The sequence below is a fragment of the Phocoena phocoena genome, chromosome 6 (assembly GCF_963924675.1).
Source record: "Phocoena phocoena chromosome 6, mPhoPho1.1, whole genome shotgun sequence".
NCBI classification, from domain to species: Eukaryota; Metazoa; Chordata; class Mammalia; order Artiodactyla; family Phocoenidae; genus Phocoena; species Phocoena phocoena.
The window spans coordinates 115,419,635-115,442,053 of NC_089224.1; the positions used below are offsets into that span (position 1 = coordinate 115,419,635).

At 56.0% G+C, this 22,419-nt stretch overlaps 1 protein-coding gene across 3 annotated transcripts in view; it reads left to right on the top strand.

The window, feature by feature from the left end:
- CACNA1B (calcium voltage-gated channel subunit alpha1 B) overlaps positions 1 to 22,419 on the top strand; it is a 195,004-nt gene that overhangs the window by 67,980 nt on the left and 104,605 nt on the right. For all 3 annotated transcript variants that reach the window (XM_065879258.1, XM_065879257.1, XM_065879259.1), the window contains exons 11-15: positions 4,219 to 4,428; positions 8,430 to 8,542; positions 13,356 to 13,468; positions 15,595 to 15,726; positions 15,891 to 15,963. In XM_065879258.1, coding sequence (XP_065735330.1) covers positions 4,219 to 4,428; positions 8,430 to 8,542; positions 13,356 to 13,468; positions 15,595 to 15,726; positions 15,891 to 15,963 — 641 coding nt within the window. The remainder of the gene's footprint in view (positions 1 to 4,218; positions 4,429 to 8,429; positions 8,543 to 13,355; positions 13,469 to 15,594; positions 15,727 to 15,890; positions 15,964 to 22,419) is intronic.

The window sequence follows — 22,419 nt, forward strand, 5'->3', positions numbered from 1 at the left end:
ACTGGACAATTCCTTGTCTGACAGCAAATGTCATACTTTCTGTTACTACCATTGGTTTTGGTTTTTAGCTTGCATTGCTTGGTATCTTTGCTTTCCCTTTCATTTTCAACTCTTCTTCATCATTTTAAGCATTTTAAGTGTTCTCCTTACATGCAGTATTTAGCTGGGGTCTGCTTTTTTTTTTTTTTTTAACCCAGTCTTATGGTCTCTGTCCCTAACGGAGGGATCCAGTCTGTCTCCGTTCAGTGTAAGGGTTGACATCCGTGACTTTCTCCTTCCCCATTCCTTCACATTTGGGGTCGATATTTCATACTGTGGTCTCTGTTTTCCCCAGCTTTGCTGCTTTGATCAGGTTGCCGTTTATCACCCTCTCCTCCTTTGCTCATTTCTGATCCCTCCCATTTCTGTTCCACAAATGGTTACCTTCCCTTCCCTGCTCCCAGAATTAGAAACATTTTCTTTGCTATTTTAGTATATTCCTCTACCCTCTTTACCACCAAGATGCATTATTTCCATAACGAGATCGCCCTATTTCCCATCTCTCTGCCCTTACCCACAACCCATAAGATGTGACCTTTGCAGTATTTGCCCTCCTCGCTCCCCACTCCCGGTTTGAGTTGTTTGGGGGATTTAGTTCTCGGCTGTTGTTAGTCCCTGTGTTTGCCCCGGGCGCAGAAATCCCGACTGAGCCTTTCCATCACACGCACGGTCACGTAGAGGTTCTCACCTTGCGGTTGGTCACGTAGAGGTTCTCACCTTGCGGTCGCTGCGCACCACACAGCGGTTTGCTTTGTCTCAGCCCTGCTCTGTCATTCCTTATTGCCCCCTTAGACAGGTGTGTAGGTGGGGGACTGGCTGCTTCCGGTCATACTCAGGTGTCCTCCATGGTTCTCAGGACGAGGGAGCTTTTGCTGCTGTGGTCATTGTCTCTTGTTCTGTGGGTGTCACTGCCCTGTCCTCTCGTTTCCTGGCACAGACAAGGTGTCGCCTGTAACTCCCTTTGCCTGGGGTCAGGAGCCCAGTGGGCCTCAGCTGCAGGCTCAAGTCTTCCTATGTGAGGGATGTTTTCTCCCATTGTTCAGTTACTCAGTCTCCTTTCCTTGCTCCTTTTAGTCCTGGAGTCCCTGTTACTTCATGTGTATCTTACTTTGCTCCTTTGTGTCTCTCGTCCTTTTCCTCATGATTTCTTTCTCCTTACATTTCCTGTGTTTATTTAAGATTGCTTTGCTGCATTTTTGAGGCTACTAGTTTGGGGGTTTTAAGACTGAACTTCTTTCCTTTCAGCTGCTGAATGATTTTGGGAGGGAATTTTATTTTCTCTCTCAGTTTTATTTTCGTTGGTTTCGTGCTGTGCCAGATCCTGGGACCCTGTAGACTTTCCCCCGTGGCCCCGGCAGAGCCCAGGGGTCTCCTTGCACTCGGGGGCCCTCAGGCTTGGCACCTGGTGGTTCCCACGGGTCTGGACGTGGGGTCTGGCACATCCGGGGTCCCCCCGCTCCCCACCCCCTGCTGGCTGCGGGTCGAGGCCCAGTGGGCTGGCCTGCATGGTTTCCTTTAACCCCGAGACCCTGTGGGGCACGTGTGACCCTGGACCTGTCTCCAGTAGGGACTCTCTAGCCGCGAGGGTGTACCAGCCACGTGCCTGGTGGGCGGACGGGGCTCACGTCCACATGCCTGGTGTTCAGCCCACGTCACTTCCGCCGCACCCCCCACCCCCAGGCCCGCAGAGGCAGCCACTAAGCCGGAAGGGGACTTGCACTTCCTGCCTGTCACCTATGATCTCTGACCTGTGACCTGGCAGGGTTGTGGGGGCAGGGGCAGGTTGCGGCCACCCTGCGTTTCTGTGCCCCGCTCAGGGCGGTTCTTGAAGGTTGGGCACTAAGCAGGACGGGCGTAGGCGTTATATTGACTAACGAGCCCCCGTCTGGGCACAGCGCAAAGACACCCAGGTGTTTGTGGGCACCCGTGTTGTCCTAACCAGTGCTCAATTCTGTTGTCATCCATAGTCCATTTCATTCTCGATTGCCCCCTAGCTTGAGCTTGAAGATACGTATTTTTCTTGAAATAAGCCTTTTCGTCATAAAGAATATATGCCGATTAAGTTAACCCTGAACACTGCACAAAGCCAAAAAGAGTCCCAGTGCCTCCTGTTCCCCCAAAGCTACGATTCTGGGTGTGACATGTGTTCGCTTTTACTGTGAACTGCCTTGAACACCGTAAAAGAGAGCTGACGTGAGCACACAGGAGCTACTTGCTGGGACCCAGGCCCGGAACGCCCTGGGGCCCCAAGGCCCTGGCGGATGTGGCCAGGCAGCTATGCGAGGGCAGCAGCCCTGAGGCCCTTCTCGTGGCCGGGCTTGGCTGGCCTCACGGGGCTTGTCCAGCAGGGAGTGTCTGTGGAGAATGTGCTTCTTGTCTCACTGGCCATGGGTATGCACAAAGTGGTTTGCTTGAGTCAAGTGTTCTCTTGACCTCCCTCCCCAGAGCGGGCCTGTGTGTGTTCACAGGTGTGTGCTTGTGTGAATCTGAGTGTCTTTGGGGGCGTGGTCAGCGTCCCCACGTGTGTGTGACTCTGCTTCTAAATGGCTGTGTCTGGGGTTTCTGAGCCTGTGGGTTCACAGGGTGGGTCCGTGATGGCTCTGCCTGTGTGGAGGTTTCTCCTCGTCTTGTCTGTACTGGGTGCCCGTCTTTCTTCTGTGCCCCAGGGCTGCCTTTGAGGAGGGAGCTGGCTGTGGCCTTGGCATTTTGCAACCCTTGGCAAGGCTGGCCAAGAGATTTCGTTGAATGAGCCAGCCCCGAATAATCGGCACTGGCTGGTGTCTGGCCGTGGATTGGGAGGCTGTGTCCCGGCGTAGCCAGAGGCTGTGACGGAGCAGTGTCTTCCGTGGGTGTGGGTGGGGTGTGGCGTCTAGAGCCAGGAATTCCCCGTTAGGGCCCTGCACGCACCCCCCGCCACAGGGCGGACTGGCGGATGCTCCTCGGGGCCGCCCCTCCTGTGTCTGGGGCACAGCGTCTCCCTGCCGACACAGCTGCTCAGCCTGTAGACAGGTCTCTCCAGAGGCCTTGGCCCGTCTTCACTTGGTGAATCCAAGAGAACACCAGCCTGATAATGCCCTTGTTGTGCTGTTGGGTCTGGGTGTGGACACGCCCACGAACCTGTGCGAACGCGCCCACCACCACCGAACACACACTCACACGCTCCTTCCCCAGGGACTGATGGCCAGGCCAGGGGTTCAGAGCCAGCTGGGTTTGAACACTCGGAGGCACTCAGACCTTCCAAGCACCCACAAAGTCTGCTTGCTCGTTTGTCAAGTGGCGCGAGGGGTTGGGTGGTGCAGAGGGTGGCCCTGTCCCCCCAGAGCTCAGTGTCGCCTGGGGGTTGGGCACGAAACAGGCCGACAAGCTGACACAGTGCAGCTGTATAAGGGTGCGATTGTTGGGGGGCTGGACACCTGTTAGCTGGAGCCTAAAGAAGGGCGGTATTGACGCCGGGACGTGGAGCCGAGGAGGAGCCAGTGAGTGCAGCGCTTCTCGGTGGGGGCAGAGCAGAGGTGCCGCAGGCAGGGAAGTGACGGTGGGGGCAGTGGGTTTGGCTGGTGAGTGGGGGCAGAGGGGCAGCTTCCTTGGCAAAGTTTCTGGAGACTGAGCTTTGGGGGCTCTGTGGACCACACTTAGCTCTGCGGCTGGGCCAGATGCAAAGGAGCTTGGCTGTGTTCCAGTAAAACTCCTTGAAAAGCAGGTGGTCAGTGGCTGCTGACCCCTGAGCTACAGAGGGAGGGAGGGCCAGAAGCAGCTGGCCTCCCCAGGGCGCACGGAGGAGTTGGAATGGCCTGGGAGCATCGGGGCTGCCCTCCTGGACGGTGGCCGGGGGCGCTGGGGACGAGAGGCCAGTTCCAATCCAGGTCTCGCACCCAGAGCCCAGCAGCCATGGAGACCGCCGAGGCCCTGGATTCCCTCATTTGTGAAGCGGGGGTGGGGTCAGGACCCACTGCAGGGGACACGGGTCATTAGCACAATGTCGGTAACGGGTCTGACACACTTGGTGCCTGTGATGGAAACTGGGGCCTCGAGCTGGGCCAGGGCTGGGGGCAAGCGTCCTTGTGGGGTGGGGGATGCACGTCCTCGAGGACGCATCCGCGGGGCTCACAGCGGCGGAGGGCGAGCGTGTCCTGGGGCCCACCTGTCCCCCACATCCTCAGCGAGCCCTTGTTCCCGCAGGGTCCCCCTTTGCCCGAGCCAGCCTCAAGAGCGGGAAGACGGAGAGCTCGTCGTACTTCCGCAGGAAGGAGAAGATGTTCCGGTTCTTCATCCGGCGTCTGGTGAAGGCGCAGAGCTTCTACTGGGTGGTGCTGTGCGTGGTGGCCCTGAACACACTGTGCGTGGCCATGGTACACTACAACCAGCCCCAGCGGCTCACCACGGCGCTGTGTACGTAGCCGGGCCCGGACCCGCCCCTGCCCCCGCCCCGCCTCCGCCAACCTCTTCTGAACCGCTTCCGGTCCACAACCTGTTGCTTTGGGATGCCCTGGGCCGGACCCCTGTGCTGACTAAAGTGCTCCAGGGGCCTCTGCTGGGGGCCTGGCTGTGCCCCAGGCCTGGGCTCCCCATCCCAGGGAGCCTGGCTGATCTGGTTAGACCCCCATCCATCAGGGTAGTGGGAAATGAGTGAGGGGTCTGGGGCGCCGGGGTCATGTGTCCTCTGCCGCAAGGGCTTTAGACCCAGGGAACGAGGGAGCCATCTGCCCTGGACTCCTGAGGAGAGAGAGTCCTGGCTCCCAGGGGCCTCCCCGGGCTCTTCTGCTTGTTTCTGCTTGTCTTCTTGGTTGGTTGAATCTGGGTGTGTCCATGACCAGGGATGCCTTGCAAGCCTGTGTCCATGAGCCTCAGGCCAGGCCAGGGGCTCTGGGTCATGACCTGTCCGGCCCTGGCTACAGTTCCAAGGAGGCAAAGAGCTGAGGTCCCTCCCCAGGCTGACCCTTCACACCCAAGGGCCCTGCAGGGCACGTGCAACTGAAGGTCTTGCTTTGTTGTCTTGCCTCACAAGAACTCCGAAGACACTGCACGAAGGACTTCTGTCCCGCGGTCAGTGCTCCCTCCGTCCCCTTCCCCAGGGTCAGCCACCTTCACCCTGCTTGTGTCTGCGGCTGATCTGGGTCCCCACAAGCGCCTCCCTCTCTGCTCGGAGCCCTGTGCGCCTGCAGTCACCTAGGTGGCCAAGAGAGCCATTCTCCAGAGAAGAACCCTCCTGGCTCCCAGTTCTGGCCCCTGACGGGCCAGCCACACTGAGCCTGGGCAGCTCCAACTGGGAGCCTGGGAAGCTGCTGAAGGGTTCTTGTGGGCGGTGGACAGACGGCTCCATGGGCCGCTTGAAAGTGTGGGTGGGGAGGCCTGTGTTGGGGGTGGGACTCCAGGCTGCTGTTTCCCAGACTTTGATTGAAATCTTTGCTGGTATAATGGGAAAGGGCAAAGAGAAAGCAGAAGCAAGAGGAGCCCAGGGAGCTTCTAGCAGCCAGGCTGGCTCCACGGGAGAGGGCGGGTTACAGAGCAGAGGGTGCACGTGGAACTGGTGCCCTGGCCCCTGAATCATGTGTCCTGGACCCGTGGTTTGGTGGCTTGGGACGTGGTTTGGGACCGAATTCAGTGTCTGCCTTGAGTCCTCAGGCTGCAGTCCCCCCGCCCTTCGGGGCTGGGTAGGGCCCGGGGAGCCAGGGCTTCCTCCTACCTCGGCGGATGGTGCGGCTGCTCCCTGGGGCCTCCTAACCCGGCCTTTTCTTCCCTCGGAAGAAGCCGGTGGCGCCCAGTCAGTCTTGTGGTTTCTCCTTGTTTCCTGGGCATTTACCAGCTGAGCGGGCTGGGGGTGAGCCGCGTGGCCTGGTCGCTTGTCTGACATGCAGGAGCGCGAGGCTGGAAGCGTCCAGGTGCTGGGCGAGGCCGTAGGCATCCCTGGCGGGGAGTCCGCCCCCTCACTGCCTTGCCTTCTCTGTGGTTTTCTGGAGACCCCTGAGCTCATCAGCGTATTCCCCAGGGAAAGTGGCTGGAGGGAGGGGTGGGTCTGTGCTGCCTCTGGACACATCTGCTCAGTGCCCTTGACAGCTGGGCTGGAGCTGAGACAGGCTGACCCAGCAGGGTCAGGAGGCAGACGCGGAGGTGGGGACTCCCCTTGTGGACCAGCTTCATCAGACCTCGTCACGGGACTCTGGCCTGAGGCTGGCCGCCCTGCAGAGCGCGGGTACTGTGCACCTCACTGTCTGCCCACCAAGGACCCCGAGACTGAGGCTTGGATGGTGAAGGAGGGATGGGAGTGGGTGCTGTCATCCCGTGAACCCCCAGGCCTCACGGAATGGACCTGACCACCCTCCCCTCTGTCCCTCTGTCCCCCCACAGCACGCTGTCCTCTTGTTACAATGCAGACACTGTTTAACCTACCTGCTCCGCTCCCCTAGCCTGTGATCTTCTGGGGAGAGGGGTCAGCTGTCTCCTGGGCCAGCTCAGAGTAGCGCCAGGGCCTGCTAGTCGAATGAATGCTTTAGGGATGAATGCGTGAGCACCCTTTCTCGGCCTCTGAGGGGAGGCTGAGAACGTGAAGCTGAGGGTCTCCTCCTTGGGAGAGAGGAGGAGCAGGCAGGGTGCCGGGGGCTCCGCTCCGGGTGTCCCCTTTCTCTGAAAGCCTCCCCTTTGGCGGTTCCTGTGCTCGTTCATGCACAGGGCTCCCGCTTTGGTCTCCTGGGAGCAAGGTGGACACCCAGGCAGTGTCAGCTCCAAGGTCTGCCGTGTGTGTGGCTGGGGTGCCCATCTCCATGGTCTCTCCTCCCGGGACCTGAGCTCCTCTCGTGGGGTCCTGAGGGGCCGGGGCCACGGGGCTTGTGTTCCGACTGCACTCAGTCACAGCTTTCCCGCGGTTTCTCCAGGAGGGCTGCTTTGCTGTCTCATTACTCGTCCCGTGCTTGGCTCGGGTGCCCTGGTGGTGGTTTTGACTGGTTTCAGAGGCCAGGCAGGAGCTGGTTGTCCACGTACTCCGGTCCCCTGCTCGAGACCTTCCAGGGCCGTGTGGACCATCACGTGTGTGTCTGTGAGGCACGGTGCCCAGTGGGCAGTGGAACTGATGTCTCTGCTTGTACAGGGCCTCGGCTGCCACAGCCCTGCCCGATGAGACCGCTGCCTCTGTGCGGCACTTGGTGGAGAGCTGTGGGGGAGAGTAGATTTCGGGGTGCGCAGGGAGGGCAGGAAGTGTGTGGCCCCCTCTTCTACCATCTGTTTTAGCATGAGCTGCTTGAGGTCCAGTCTCCCAACCAGCCTGGATGCCAGGGGCCCTGGGGAGGCTGGGTGGGCAACTGCCTGGTGACTGGACCCCTCGGTCCCTGGCCCTGCATGGTGGGCTCTGCCCTTGGTGCTGAACTGCTTCCCTGGCTCCCGTGCCCTGGGCTCAGAGGCTCACTGTCTGAAGTGATAGGTGGATTCCAGCTTTGGGATGAGGGTCAAAGCCAGTGACCTTGTTCTGACGTCTGGCATTCCTGGTTTGGCGGCCCGTCAGTGGCCGAGCTTGGCTGCGTCTCCTGCGTGGCCTCGTACCGCTTTTGGACTGTTTCCTCTTGCTCTGACCCTGCCTTCTGCTCAGGCTGGGTTAGGGGTAGTGTCTGTGTGCGCTGGATTCGCAGCAGGTCCAGTGCAGCCTCCCTTCAGTCCTGTCAGCCGGGTCAGCGCTGCCGTGGCGGGATCCCTGGGCTGAGGCGGGCCCTGCTCACCACTGCTGCCTGCCCGGCCCAGCCTGCGGGAAGCGGAAGGCACCCCACCCACAGGGGTCTCTGTATGACTCCCCAAGGCCCCCAGCAAGCACGGGTGCCTCCTGGGAGACTCGTACTGCGGGGGCCCGGGGGTGTCAGGTGGTAGGGACACTCGCCATTAGGGCGGCGAGCCTGCAAACATGGTTAAAACCCAACACGGCGCTGCTGTGCGCCTAAGGGGGTCAGGAGGTCCTCGCAGAGGGACGGGGCTTCTGGCCGGGTGGCTGAGGGATTCCAGCTGCCGTCAGTGCACGGAGCGCGGGACGAGACTGAGGGCAGAAGGACAGGCTCAAGGCCGTCCAGCTCTTCCACGGGGGTTGGGCGCCCTCTGCCTGACGCCTGGGTCCTCCTCTGGGAGATTTGGGCCCTTGACCCAGAACTCACTCTTGAGCCCAGTCCTGGGAGGCTGCCTCTGTGTCCCAAGGCACTGGGCACTCAGCTTTCAAGGTGGAAGGAGCACCTCTCTGCGACACTCCCTGTCTGTTCGCGGGCTGTTCTGTCCTGGGCTGAGGTTGGAGCTCAGGGGCCACCGGCCAGGCCTGGAAGCCCCACCCTGGGTCGGCCCAGAGGTCTGGTGTCCTCCTGTCTGGGCTGGAGCCAGGTGGGAGGAGACGCGAGCTAATCCCCCTCTTCTCCGGCTTCTCCTAGACTTTGCAGAGTTTGTTTTCCTGGGTCTCTTCCTCACAGAGATGTCCCTGAAGATGTACGGCCTGGGGCCCAGGAGCTACTTCCGGTCCTCCTTCAACTGCTTCGATTTTGGGGTGAGTGAGCCACCTTGTCAGGGACGCCCGCTGGGGGTCCAGACGGGTCCGCGGTGTCCTGGCCGGAGAGCGCACGCACCCCTCCCACGATGCCGTACCCAGTGTGAGCTGGGGCCTGTGGAGCAGAGCCGGGGGCTGGGGGACTGTGATCCCCTGTGGGTCAGAAAGGCTGCTGGCAGGCAGGGGAGGCCTGTCCTGGTCAGGCCCTGACTGGTGCGGGTGCTGGCCATGGGCAGCCTCCTTCCCTCCCTGGCCCTGTCTGTAGAGTCTCAAGATCAGCTTAAGGCTCTGTGGCCTCCTCCGCACCTGGTGTGCGATCTTCTAAATGTCTGCTGTCCCGTGGAGGCTCGAGGGGGCTGTGGTCCTGACCCCCATCATTCCTGTGGGTCTGGTCCTGGGCACATGCAGCAGCGCTTCCTGGGGAGGCCGGAGGGGAGCAGTGGGCCTGGGTCCCTTCACCAGCCTCTGCAGGTGAGGGAGGCCTGGAAGGCAGGTGTTTCTGAGGCTCCCTGTGCTGAGCCTAGAGCCTGGGGCTGGGGTGCTGTTGACACCTGTCCAGAGGCCGAGTTCTGACCTGGTGGAGGCTCTGAGTGAGAAGTGGCCGTGCCACAGCCCGAGGAGGCCTTGCACCTCTGCAGACTTCTCGGAAGCCAGGGGGAGGCTGGACCTAGGTCGAAGGAAAGCTTCGACTTGGGATGCAGTTTAACTTTACCTTTTCCTCTCCGCGCTGCAGTGCAGCTGACAGTGTCTATGACTTTGTCAGATCTTCACGACTCACTTCATACATGAATAACTGGAGACATTGTGTGATGGGCCCAGGACTGCCCAGCTAGTGTGCGGGGGAGTCGGTGCTGGAGCCCGGGGTGGGCGTCGTACACCCGCCATGCTGCCTGAGCTCTGGGCGGGGGAAGGTGGTGGCTGCCCAGGTGCTCTCTGGGACATGTGGGCACCTGCGATTTTCATAGATGGTTGTGGGGAAGCCAACTCTTCTACTCCTTTGCCTTCTTGGTTACAAAGAGAGCTGTGGTGCGCGTAGGCAGAGCGGACCCAAAGAGGGGAGGAGACTTCAGAGTGACGGTGTCTGGGAACCAGCTAGGCCCCAGGGCAGGGGAATAATTTGCGCACAAGCCAACAAAGTTTTCCAAAACTTAGCGGCTTAAAACAAGCATCTATTATCTCAGTTTCTAAGGGTCAGGAATCCAGGCGTGGCTTTACAGGGTGCCTGTGGCCTGGGATCTCTCACGCGTTTACAGCCCAGCTGAGGCTGGGGACGCAGTCATCCCAAGGCTTGGTCAGGACTGGAGGGTTGCGTTCAGCCTCCTCACAGGCTGTTGATCAGACTCGCTCGTGGTTGGTGACTGGTCTCGCTTCCCGGTCCCGTGGCCTCTCCACAGGCTGCTTGCGTGTCCTCACCGTGTGGCAGCTCGTGATGTGAGTACCTGACAGAGGCTAAACCAGTCTCAGGAGAGACAGCCGTCAGCCTTGCTATTGTATTAACATTTGTCAGGAAGGAGTCGCCGGGCCCGCCCGCTTTTCATGGGGAGAATGTTACCCAGGGATGCGAACACCAGGAGGCAGGGGTCCTTGGGGGCCGTCCCGGAGGCTGACTACCACAGTCCACTGATCCAGATTCTTCCCAGTGTAAGATACACTCACCTCCACTCCCAGTTCCCCAGACGCATCCCATCACAGCATCAGCTCAGCGCCCCGAATCTCGTCATCCAAATCGGACCCACGTCTGGTTGAGGCTCCTACAGTTTCTTTCAATCTTAGAGCCGTGAACTGAGAGAGACGAGCTATCCACGCCCACACCCAGCATACAGCGGTGGGACGGGCAGGGGTAGCTGCTTTGGACCTTCCCGTTCAAAACGGGGCCAGCGGGGTGCACAGGAGGGCCGGCTGGACTGCAGCCAGCACGTGTTGGGAAAGCCCTGACTCGTTCTGGGGCCTGGGAGCCCTTGGGCTCTTGGTTTTACCTGAGTCCCCTCCCCTTTCCGTGGAAGGTAGGGAACGTTCGAGTCCCCTCCCCTTTCCGTGGAAGGTAGGGGACGTTCGAGTCCCCTCCCCTTTCCGTGGAAGGTAGGGAACGTTTCCAGCTGAGGTCTTCTTGGCCTGCTTCCTGCTTGGTAGAATTGTGGGATCCAAAGGCCTCATTTTGGTTTTTGCATTTCAACCCAAGCTGGTGATATTTTTGTGCATGTAAGCCTTTTAAGAGCATTGTGGGTGTGTTGTGAGTCTTCCCAGAGTTCAGTCCATTGGACGGAAGCCGTGCCCACAGCTCTCTTAGAGATGAGCCCTTCTCGGACTGAGCTGCTGCTGAGATGACCAAGGTCAACACCCTTCCACGTCCTGGAGGACTTACTGCTTCGTGAGGCCCATTTGCGAGGCTCACCCTACATCCCTTGAAGGGCCGGAAAGCGGCTGAATATGCTCTGAGGCCCCGCCTTTGATCTTTTGGGATCTTCCATACCAGCCCCCGTTGTGCCCTTGGCTTCATTTTTAGACCGTGCCATTTTTTTTTTTTTTTTGACCGTGCCATTTCTTAATGTTGGCCTTATTTGGTCTCTGGAGAGGCTGAGCATCTCCCAAACTAGCGAGTTGTGGCTTCTCTTCACTTAGCAGCGCTTCCTCAGTTCCCGCCCTCCTCCCGCCTTGGGCTGCGAGCAGCAGGAGACGCCAGGCAGCAGCGCCACGTGCACTCTGCTTGGACGGCGCCTCCGCCAGCGCCCCAGCGCAGGAGGTACGTCTCCCGCTGCCCCTGCGGCTGCAGTGTGGCTCTCTGCCCACTCCCCTCCTTAGTTTCCTGTGCCCCCTCACTCTCCTGCAGGCCTCACGGGCGGCACCTTCAGCGTCCAGAGTCCTCGGAAGAGTGTGTTCAGGGCGCCTCAGGCCATCGCCGCTGTGCTGCTTGGGGCCGCTCCCCAACTCCAGAGCCGCCCCGCGCCTGGGGACCTTAGTCCAGCAGCACGGCACTCCCGCTTCCGAAGTCGGTATTGGTCTTTCCTTCTGGGTAACAAGTTACTCCAGGGCTTAGTGGCTTAAGGCAGCACATGTCCTCTCATTCCGGTGGGGGAGCAGTCAGGCTGTGACTCTCAGGTCCCTCCCGAGGTTCCGTCCTTGCAGCCTCCGCTGGGCTGGAGAGCTCCCTTCCAAGCTTGTGCTCGTGACTGTTGACAGACCTCAGAGACTCATCCTCCGGCCTCACTCTGGCGGCTGCTGGCAGGCTCGGGCCTGGTCACATGGGCCTCTGCACAGGCTGCCCCAGTGTCCTCACAACACGGCAGCCGTGGCCCAAGAGAGGGCCGAGAGCACGAAGGCCAAAGCCTCAGGCTTCTTGTAACTGTTCTCAGAGGTGCCAGCCTGTCACGTTTGTTGTGTTCTGTTTGCTGGAAGTGAGTCACTAGGTCCAGCCCACCCTCCAGGGGACAGGGGTGTACAAGGGGGTGAACCCGAAGCAGTGGGGACCGTCTTGAGAGGCCACCTACATTGTGAACCAATGTGAGCAAATTCTGAGGATTAATGGGAAATAGGAGACATGTTGGAACAGTGACAGTGAGAAGAACGTAGATTCAGAAAACAGCAGTCTTCAGCCCTGGGCACGATCTGGGTGCTGTGTGATGCTGAGACGAACTGGTGGTGATTTTCGGGGGACCAAGGACAGACGCGGCAAGCTCGCTCCATTCGCTGCCCTGCTAGGGTCATCGTGGGTGCAGCAGCTGTGAGCAGGTCTGACCCCTGAATGCTGTGCGTGCGTCCAGGGGGGAAACGCATTTGGGGTGATGCGGAGCTGGTGCAGCCAGCAGACCAGACACGCAGGGTCGTGGACCAGCGCTAACCTGCGGGGACCGCTGCCCTGGCATAGTCACTGTTGGTCAGGCTTGGTGAGGATGTTGATGTCGAGCTGATCCTGTTTGCAGCTGGTATGTAATGGGTGGAAGTGACTGAAACCTTGGGTGATGTGTGAGCCCAGCGAAGCAAAAGGGAATTTAAGAGATTGACGTTCGGCAGTGGAGTTCTCCACACCAGCTGCAGAAGCCAGCTTAGAAGGAGTGAGAATTAGCCACACGCAGAAGAGCACATGAGCGCTCATGCTGACCGCGAGCCCGGGTGTGTCCCGTGAGGTGCAGTGGCCAGGGAGGGAATTCTGTTTGGGTGCCGTTGGGTGAGGGGTCTGCTGTGCTTCAGCCCTGCTGCTCTGTCCTTTCTGAGTCCCTCACGTGAGACACCGATGCTGAGGAGTGGCTGGAAGGAGGGGCAGGCCTCTTGCCCGCAAGTCCCGGTCCACCAACGTGGACGGTGCCTGGGATGACTGTTGGTGAAACAAGGGGCAGGCTTGCCCCCATCTATCCTTGGTGGTACTTGCTGGCTCCCGCTGTTGGGAAGAAGACAAGATGCAGTTATGAACTGGAGCATCTCAGAGGTGGCAGGACCAGAAAGGGGATGTTACAAGGAAGCAGAGCCTGGTGGTCTGTGTGAGAGCAGCGTAACAGGCAAAGCTGCCGGAGGCGGTTTGCCGGCCCCAGAGGGTCACCAGGCTGTGATGGAGCACAGGGGAGGCATCAGACGAGGAGGCTTTAGGATCTGCCGGGAAAGCTGCAGCCCCACTCGCCCCTGTTCTGTGTCCTCCTGGTGTGTCTGGGTGGGGGAAGGGCGGACACCGTCTGCAGCTCCCGGAGGCGGCGGGGGCTCAGTGTGAGGCCTGTGCCTCCTGTTGCCTTCTGTGGCTTGAGCTGCAGACGGGGTGGGCGGGGCAGATGCTTACGGAGAGAAGCAGCCGCACACGCGCCCTAGGCTGACCCCATCTCCGTTGCAGGTCATTGTGGGAAGCATTTTCGAAGTGGTCTGGGCGGCCATCAAGCCAGGAACCTCCTTTGGGATCAGTGTGCTGCGGGCACTCCGGCTGCTGAGAATCTTCAAAGTCACGAAGTATGTCATCCGTGCGCTTTGGGGGGCGGGGGCGCAGGCAGCATGGGAGCCAAGCCAACACAGGTGCCGCTCCTGGGGACGGACGGCATGGGTCTTGCCCTCAGTGGCCTGGAACCTCTTTCTGTGGGTTTTAACTGGTTAAAAACAGAAGACAGTCACAAAGCAGCCCATGCGAGCGAGGGCCACAGCCCACAGGACTTCGTGTCGGCCCTGGGAGCCCGTCTACCTGCAGTGCCATGTCCAGCCTCAGCACTGCCCCAGCACTTCTGGTTCTTTCGTTAGCTCGTTCCCCACGGTTTCACCCTGTCTCCTCTCTTGAACTCAGCAAGCCCACCTTTCAACCTCAAAGGATGACTCTGCTCCATAGTTGATGGAGAAAACAGAAGTTATCAGATGGATGTTTTCCCATCGTCCCACCCCTAAGTCTGCTCACCTACCCTGCAGCCCTGCTCCCGTCCTGGCCCTGACGGGACTCTGACCTTCTGACCTGAACTCCCAGGCCTGCCTTTTCCACTTGGGGCCGACGCTGCCTGGCCTGTCCTCGGTGACAGGACGGGGCCCTGACCGTGTATTCAGTTTCATTCCACTTGGCTCTTCACAGCCTGGAAGCAGGTCTCACCCTTTTGCCCACAAGGAGGCTGAGGCCCAGGCCAGAATGCGACGCAGGCCAAACCTCCCCCCTCTCTGCCAGATCAGCAGTGCTGGGAAGGGGGGCCGCCCTTGTCCACAGCTGTCTCGGCAGCAGCAGAGCTGCCCTCACCCCAACGGCCATGGCCGTAGGACTCCACAGTGGTACCCGAGCCACCCCGAGGCTCTGAGGCTCCCACCCCGCGAGCGGCTGGAGCGTGTGGCCCGCACTTGCCTGGCACCGGCCTCTGCACAGTGTCCCTGGTGGCCCGGGTCATGACGACCGTGGGACGGTCCAGACCGAGCCTGCGCAGGTGGCTTGGGCTCCAGGCCCCCGCTACAGTGACCGACACAGCCTCCTGGTCTTTCTATTCTGTTTTAAATCCAAACCTGAGGCCATTCGAGGTCAGGACAGTTTAACCGTGGAGGAGCTTTGACAGGAGTTCGGTCGGCTTGGCCCACAAAGGCTGCTGGGTGCCCTGCGCCGCCTACCCTCCGTGCTCTGCTGCTTCTGCAGGAGAAGGGGCTTCAGGAGGTGACGGCCAGTGCTGCCCTCTCCTTGGTCGTGGGCCTGGCATCTTAGCAGCTCCATTTCCTCCTGGAAAGCGGGTGGCCCCTGTCCTGACGTGGGCTGACCTACACCCCGCCCATCCCACGACAAGGCTCTTTGGAGCCTTCCAGCCCATCTCCTGTTAACTCTCACCTACCTAGTCAGAGAGCCTGAGGAGGATGGCTGCTGCTTCTCTGAAGCAGCCTTGGGGACAAGGGCCCAGGGATGCCCCAGGCAGATGCCCTAGTCCAGGGCAGAGGACAGCAAGTGGAAAGGCACAGAGGCACGTGGTACGTCCGCCTGGGCTCTCCTGGGGGTCGCAGCTGGAGGGGACTCATCACCCGGCGAGCCAGCAGCAGCTAGACCGTGGGCAGACCTCAGGGGGCCTGTGAGCCAGCGGGGGCCAGCTGAATGAGAGGGACAGAGTCTCAGACCCCCAGGAGCGTTGGAGGGGTGGGGTGGAAGGGAGTCGAGGCTGGAGGGCTGCTCCGCACTGTGTGGCCCTGGCCCTCTGGGAGGGGCCGCTGGGGTCAGCGTCTGCACCCCGTGCCCGGCCTGCTCAGTGGAGGCTCTTTGCGCGGGGACCCGCGTGCTGAGGCTGGCGATGCTGATGGATGCTCCAGTGCAGCCCCTTCTCCTGTGTGGCCGTGGGCCTCGCTTCCCGCGAGTTGGCCTGAGGGGGTTGAGGGGCGAAGGCGGGCGTGGTCATGGGGGTGGGGAGACTGGTGAGCAGGTGTAGGAGGCGACCGTGAGCTCAGCGCTGGACCCTCGGCGTCTGCTGTACCTGTGGGCAGGGGGCGGGCGCGGTCCAGACAGGTGGTCCGGACCCCTGGAGAGAGTACTCTCCACACACCGAGCGTGGGCCCTCAGGCCAGCAGGCGCCGGAAGCCGCAGGCACGTGCGTCCGTGTCCGGGCGTCCAGGCGCTCGGACCAGGCCTCTGCCCGCAGGTACTGGAGCTCCCTGCGGAACCTGGTGGTGTCGCTGCTCAACTCCATGAAGTCGATCATCAGCCTGCTCTTCCTGCTCTTCCTCTTCATCGTGGTCTTCGCCCTGCTGGGCATGCAGCTCTTCGGGGGACAGTAAGTGAGGCCGGGCCCCGGACACAGCGCTCAGAGGGGACGGTGCCGCCCCGGGTGCGTCCTCCGCTCCCCTCCCTGAGGGTCCTGAGGGGGGCCGCTGGCACCAGACGCAGCCCGTCCAGCCCGATGGAGCTGCCTCTGTCCAAGACCCTTGTTCCTCTCAGGTTCAACTTTCAGGACGAGACTCCGACGACCAACTTTGACACCTTCCCCGCCGCCATCCTCACGGTCTTCCAGGTAAGGCTCCTGCTCCTGGCTCACTTCTGGCGTGTGGGGCCCCCCCTGCCGGGTGTGCAGGGCACGCAGCCTGCCTTCCCCGTCAGCCCCTCCCGCCTCTGACGTGCGTCCCCCGCGCTGGGACCAGGTCGGGAAGGAGCTGTCCGAGGAACAGGTGGACACCTTGGGAGGCCCTGGCTTCAGGTCGCCACTTACCTCTCTGCCCCCGAGACCTGGAACCGATCACAGCCGTCGTCCATTGAGAGTCGAGTGGAAAGCACTCCCCGGGCTTCTCCCTCCAATGGCTTGGCCCCAGCGGCCCCTGTTTCCCTTTGTGTCTGGAAACATGCCGCCTGCAGCCCCTGGGGACGCTGAGCCTTGGTTCCCTCTTGAGGACTCTCCCGGTTCAGCGCTGTCCCCCTCGCAGAGCTGTGGCCCCTGGGTGCCCCACAACTGGCCTCACCAATGTGATAAAGCCCTCTGCCTCATGAGCGCCCTTCGCCACACCTGAGGCCAAGCAGGACAGGCGGGGGCGGCGGGGGTGCCCACAATGGCACTTAGGGAAGCCCACAGGCTGCAGGTGCTCTGGCCAGAGCCCTGCCTGGCTCCTGGCCTCTGGGGCCGCTGGCGCTGCCCCCCAGCCAGCACTGCAGCCACAATGCGTGTATGTAGAGGGGACCTTTGGGGCTCCTCTCTCAAAGGAAGGCGTCTTTCCAGCCGACCGTTCGAACCACAGTAGACACTTGCTGACAGAGTGACTCAGTCTCGTGATGTCACCCGCAAGCCCCCCTCCCGACCTGGGTGGAGCAGAGCAGCTCTTTTCCCAGAGGCTCGTCTGCTCCCGGCCTGGCAGGACTCCAGACCCCGGGCTGTCATCGTTCTGTTTCTTGTCCGACCCCACTTTCGGGTCCTGTGGCTTCGCCCTCCTCTGCGCTTTAAGGATTGGGTTGCCCGTCAGCGTACTACCCTTCGCACCTTCTCCATCAGAAGCATCGCCAATGGCTTGACTGACTCAGAGCTGGGGAAGCGTCCAGCCCTTTAATGAGGCCGAGAGGGTGGTCGAGGCTGGAGGAGGCTGAGAGGACGGCCAGGACCGACCGTTGGCCCAGCCGGGCCTGTGACGCCCACAGGATGACGCTGGGTTGAGGGCCTGAGACCCAGGCTGGAGCCCCTGCTTCTGAATGGGGTTGGAGAGGGCACAGGGAGGCATGTGACCAGGGGGAGAACAGCTTGAACTCTGCTCCTGAGGAAGCTGCCCGACCACGCCCACAGGTGGAGGGTGAGCTGCTCCTAAGAAATTGAAGCAGCACAGTAACGCAGGTGCCTTTAACCCTCAGAGGGCTGAAGGAGGAAGTCAGCACAAAATTACGGAAGAAAGCCGCCTCGGAACTGAGGATCTCCGGTTAACGCGAAAGATAACTAGGTAACATTCCTAGAAGTAAAAGACACAGCTGTTTAAATAAAAAGTGGAGGCTGGACCGTACACTGACGTGATCCTCTCAAGAACGTGGAGGACCTGAGCCAGCTGCGGCTCAGAGGTGGAGAGAGAGGGTGCCAGCGATGTTCCAGAAAGAGCTGAGACCTGGACACAGCCTGATACAGAGAAAATCTTAAAATCTGTTATAGAAAGACAGATTTCCTGCAAAAGAATGCCAGTCTGATGGCAGGCCTCTCGTGGCAATGATGCCAGAAGGTCTGGGAAAAGCAACTTTAAAATATTGGAGGACGGTCCCTGTTGGCCTGGAATTCCCACTCAGAGAGCCGCAATTCAAGGTGCAAGAAAGACACACCCAGACACAGATTCTGAGAGTCACACCCAGCTGCTGAAAGCGCTGCAGACACTGATACGGATACGTTTAGGAAAGCGGATAAATGGGGAGAAAAGGTGCATTAACCCGAGGAGAAGCAGAAAAGCTGGGCTATTTCAGAAACTGAATAATTTCTGAATAATAATTGAATAATTGAAAAATCTACCTGCCCTGGAGACACGCTGACAGGTTTACAAGTGAATTCTGCTGCATATTTCAGAACGGTTACTCCAGTTTTATACAGACGACTCCAGAGAAGTTAAAGAGGAAACACCCACCCTTTTATGAGACTGGAATAACCTTGATATGAAAACACTAGACAAGGGCAATATAAGAGAAGGAACATATAGATTACTGTCACACTCAGAGAGACAAAACACCCTGAGGGAAGTACTGGATGTACTTAAAGATCACCTTTATGATCAACTTGAATTTATCCTAGAAACGCAAGATGATTTAACATTAGAAGGTCTATTAATGTAATTCATCTTAACAGATTAAAGAAGGAAAAAAAACACGTATGATCAGAAAAAACATTTGAACTCTAGCAAAAGCACAGCCAAGCACCAGAGAGAGAGGCAGATGAAACAAGACTGACAAATTGTGTTGATTGTTGAAGCTGGGTGATGAGTACGTAGGGATATATTACACTCTCCACTTTGTATGTTTGAAACTGTCCATCGTGAATTTTTTTTTCTAAAAGAAAATCCCATGATAAAACCCAACACTCCTTGCAAATAAAAACCCTTAGCAGATGATGCTAGTATCAGTGGTCTTAGTGCAGTAGAATAAGAAAAAAATGAAATAACATTTCTCAGGATTGCCAAGGAAGAAAGAAAAATGTCATTATTTACAGATGAAATACTTATATACACAGAACACTCATGTTGTCACTGCAGATGGACAGTTTGGTTATCCATAGACAAAAACATGGAGTTGGATTTCTACCCTGTAGCAGATTTGAATATCAGTTCAGGTGAATTAAGACGTAAATGTGAAGAGCAACTCTGAAATTTTAGAACATACAGGAGAGTAATGTTACTGACTGAAAGCAGGGAAAGCCTTCTTAAGGAAGATGTAGAAATGCACAGATCGTAAAGGAAAGCTTTGACAAATTTGGCTATTGAAATACAAATTTCTGTGCATCAAAAGACACCATAAAAAGGTCAAACGAACAAGTCATAGGCTGGGAGTAGATGTTTCCACAGCATTAGCTAATAACCAGCAGCCAGAATAAATAACCAATAACCAGAATAAATCGAAGACTTCCACAAATCAGAAAGGAAAGACAAATAATGCAGCCAGAAAGGGCAAAGTGTGTAAGCAAGGAACTCGGGACAGGAAATTGGGCTGATGAGTAGACCTGTGAAAACCATCATCTGTTCACTCATAGGAAATGCAAAGTAAACCCACCTGTCAGTTTGGTTGAAATTAAGAAATCTAACAGTCTCAAGTTTTAGAGAAGATGTGGAGAAATGAGGATTCCTTTATGCTGTTGGTGTGTTGGTAGAACCACTTCGGAAAGTAATGTCACAGTATCTAACCCACCGGAACTCACACAACAGCAGTTGCCGTTGTGGGTATGTGCTCTGGAAAGTCCCTGGCCTAATGCACAGAGAGAGACCTGCGAGACCATCACAGCAGCATCGCGTATGACGGCAAAACGCTGGAAACCTCTTGATTGTTCATCATCAGGAGAGTGGATGAGGAGGGTGTGTTCCGTCTGCAGCAGGACCGTGAATGACCTAGAATTAACTATATTAACATGGATCACAAGCAATGTTAAGCTAAAAAAAAAAAGAAAAGCAAGATCTGAAATAATACCAGGCATATGATACTATTTAACTAATTTTTTAAACTGAAGTATAGTTGATTTACAATGTTGTGTTAATTTCTGCTGTACAACAAAGTGATTCAGTTATACATATATATACATTCTTTTTTCCATTCTTTTCCATTATGGTTTAGCATATGATACTAAATATTTAATAAGGATGGAAACATCTTGTTTCAAAACACATTGCATAACAAGTTTATGGTATATATGGAAGTACAGGTGTAAAAGCTTGCATGGGAATGTTTAACACCAAATTCAGGGTGAGGTGGGCTTGGGGAGAGGAGGAATGAGACTGGAGATTTCTACTGAGGGAACTTCAGCTACATTTTAAAGTTTTATTTCTTAAGCTGGGTAATGGGTACACAGAGCTTTAAATATTATTCATTGTACCTTTCTGAATGTTTGAAATAGTACATAATTTAAAATTAAATGGGTACAAAAAGATAAACTAAGTAGACCTTAACCAAAAGAAAGCTGGTGTAATGTTAACATCAGCCAAAATAGAAGTGAAAAAGAAGGTGAAAAAAAGCTGTAGTAAAAATAAGGAAGTACATTACGTAACAATAAAAGGAAGATGCAGCCTACCGGCACGGCTCAAAAAACATACCAAGCAAAACCCCACAGAATTACAATCCTGTTTTTACAGGATAATTACAATTATCCTGTAAATTACAATTACAAATCAACAGTCCACCCTCTTTTAAGAGACTTATGTTTCTATCAGACTGAAGGATGAAGCTGATAAGGGATTAGACAGGATGTAAAAGAACTCATGAGCACAGCAGTCACAAATCGATCGGCTGGTACGTACAGAACTTGCCAATTGATAGTGAATAAAATAGTCATTATCTGGGGCACAAGGAACATTCACAGAAACTGATCACTTGTTAAGTCACTCCGGAAATTCCTACAAGCATTAAAGAATCACACTCCTACAGCACACGTTCTTTTTTTTAAAATTTATTTATGTTGTTTATTTTTCTTTGGCTGCGTTGGATCTTTGTTGCTGTGCGCGGGCTTTCTCTAGCTGCAGCGAGCAGGGGCTACTCTTCGTTAAGGTGCGCAGGCTTCTCACTGCGGAGCACAGGCTCTAGGCCCGTGGGCTTCAGTAGTCGTGGCTCGCAGGCTCTAGAGCGCAGGCTCAGTAATTGTGGCACACGGGCTTAGTTGCTCCGTGGCATGTGGGATCTTCCGGGACCAGGGATCGAGCCCGTGTCCCCTGCACTGGCAGGCAGATTCCGAACCACTGAACCACCAGGGAAGTCTAGCACATTCTTGATATTACTTAAATAAATAGAAAACACCAGTAAACAGTCACTTAAGATCTTCCCCATATTTGAAAGCTGAGGGTTTGGGTTGAAGAAGACAGCACAGTGGGCAGTACAGAATATTTAGGACTGAACAATAATTAGCAAAGCTCATAGGATGAGTCTGAAGCAATACTTAGAGGAAAACTTAGAGTCTTAAAAGTAATTATCAAAATAAGAGAATGACTAAAAATAAATAAGTGCTCATCTTAAAAATCTAGAAAAAAGAATAATAGAGTAAACCAAAGAGAAATTGAAAGCAGGAAAAAATGATACTAAGAGCAGACATTAATGAAACATAAAACTAAAATACCAAGATAACAAAATCCTAAAAAGCTCGTTCTCAATAAGGCTAATAAAGTAGATAACTTTATAGCAAGACTGATCAAGAAAAAAAGCACAAATAAAAAGTATAGCCCAATGCAACAAACTAGTGAATATAATGAAAAAGAAGCAGACTCACAGATAAAGAGAATAAAAGAGTGGTTACCAGTGGGGAAAGGGGAGAGGGGAGGAGCAATATAGGGGTAAGAGGTACAAACTATTACATATAAAATAAGCTACAAGGATACATTGTACAATATAGGGAATATAGACATATTTTCTAATAACTGTAAATGGCATATAACCTTTAAAAATTGTGAGTCACTGTAGCGTACACCTGGAGCTTACACAATATTGTACATCAGCTATACTTCCATAAAAAAATATGTTTATTGAAAGTATAGCCTAAAAGGGAGGTATAACTGCAGAAAAGGGAGATATTTTTAAAATCCCAAAAGAATATTATGGCAACTTTATGCCAATAGGTTTGAAAACTTAGATGAAATGTGCACTTCTATAGGAAAACATCAGTTACTTAAATCAGCTCAAGAAGAAAAAAGAACTGGATAATTTTATAACCATTAGAGAAATGGAATCCCTAGTCAAAGCTCTCTTCCTGCCTTCCTGCCTCCTGCCCAGGGCTCGGGGAGTTATAAGGTGAGTTTTGTCACGCCTTTAAGGAACAGATGATAATGGACTCAGACACTTCCAGAGAAGGGAAGAAACCATTTCATGGGGCTAGGACAACCTTGACCCCACAGCCCGGCAAAGACAGTGTAAGGAAAGCAAAATGCAGACAGAGTGTGAGCTCTGTCAACCAAAAAAACTGCAGGAGGCTGCAAATAAGAAGTGTTTTGGGGTCTCAAGAACTGCAATTCAAGAGACACAGATTTGGCTCAAATAAAAAGAGTGTCCTGGGGAAGAGAAAGAGTCGGGGCCTTGTAAGACAAAAGCCACGAGGCTGTCCTCTGACACAAGAAGGGAAAGTGTGTCCTTCAAGGACGGCTGTCAGCAGGCATTTTAAGGTGGGTGTCTGATAAGTGTCTTGAGTTTCTGACAGATGTTCTGGAGGCCTGCATTAGGACATTAAGTGGTCAAAAGGTCAGATTCCATCCAGGCCTCCTGGCTCCATTTCAGAGAGCTCTCTCCTTCCACAGATCTGTGAGGCAGGGGCTTTGTTTTGTCTACTGAGGATCTCAAG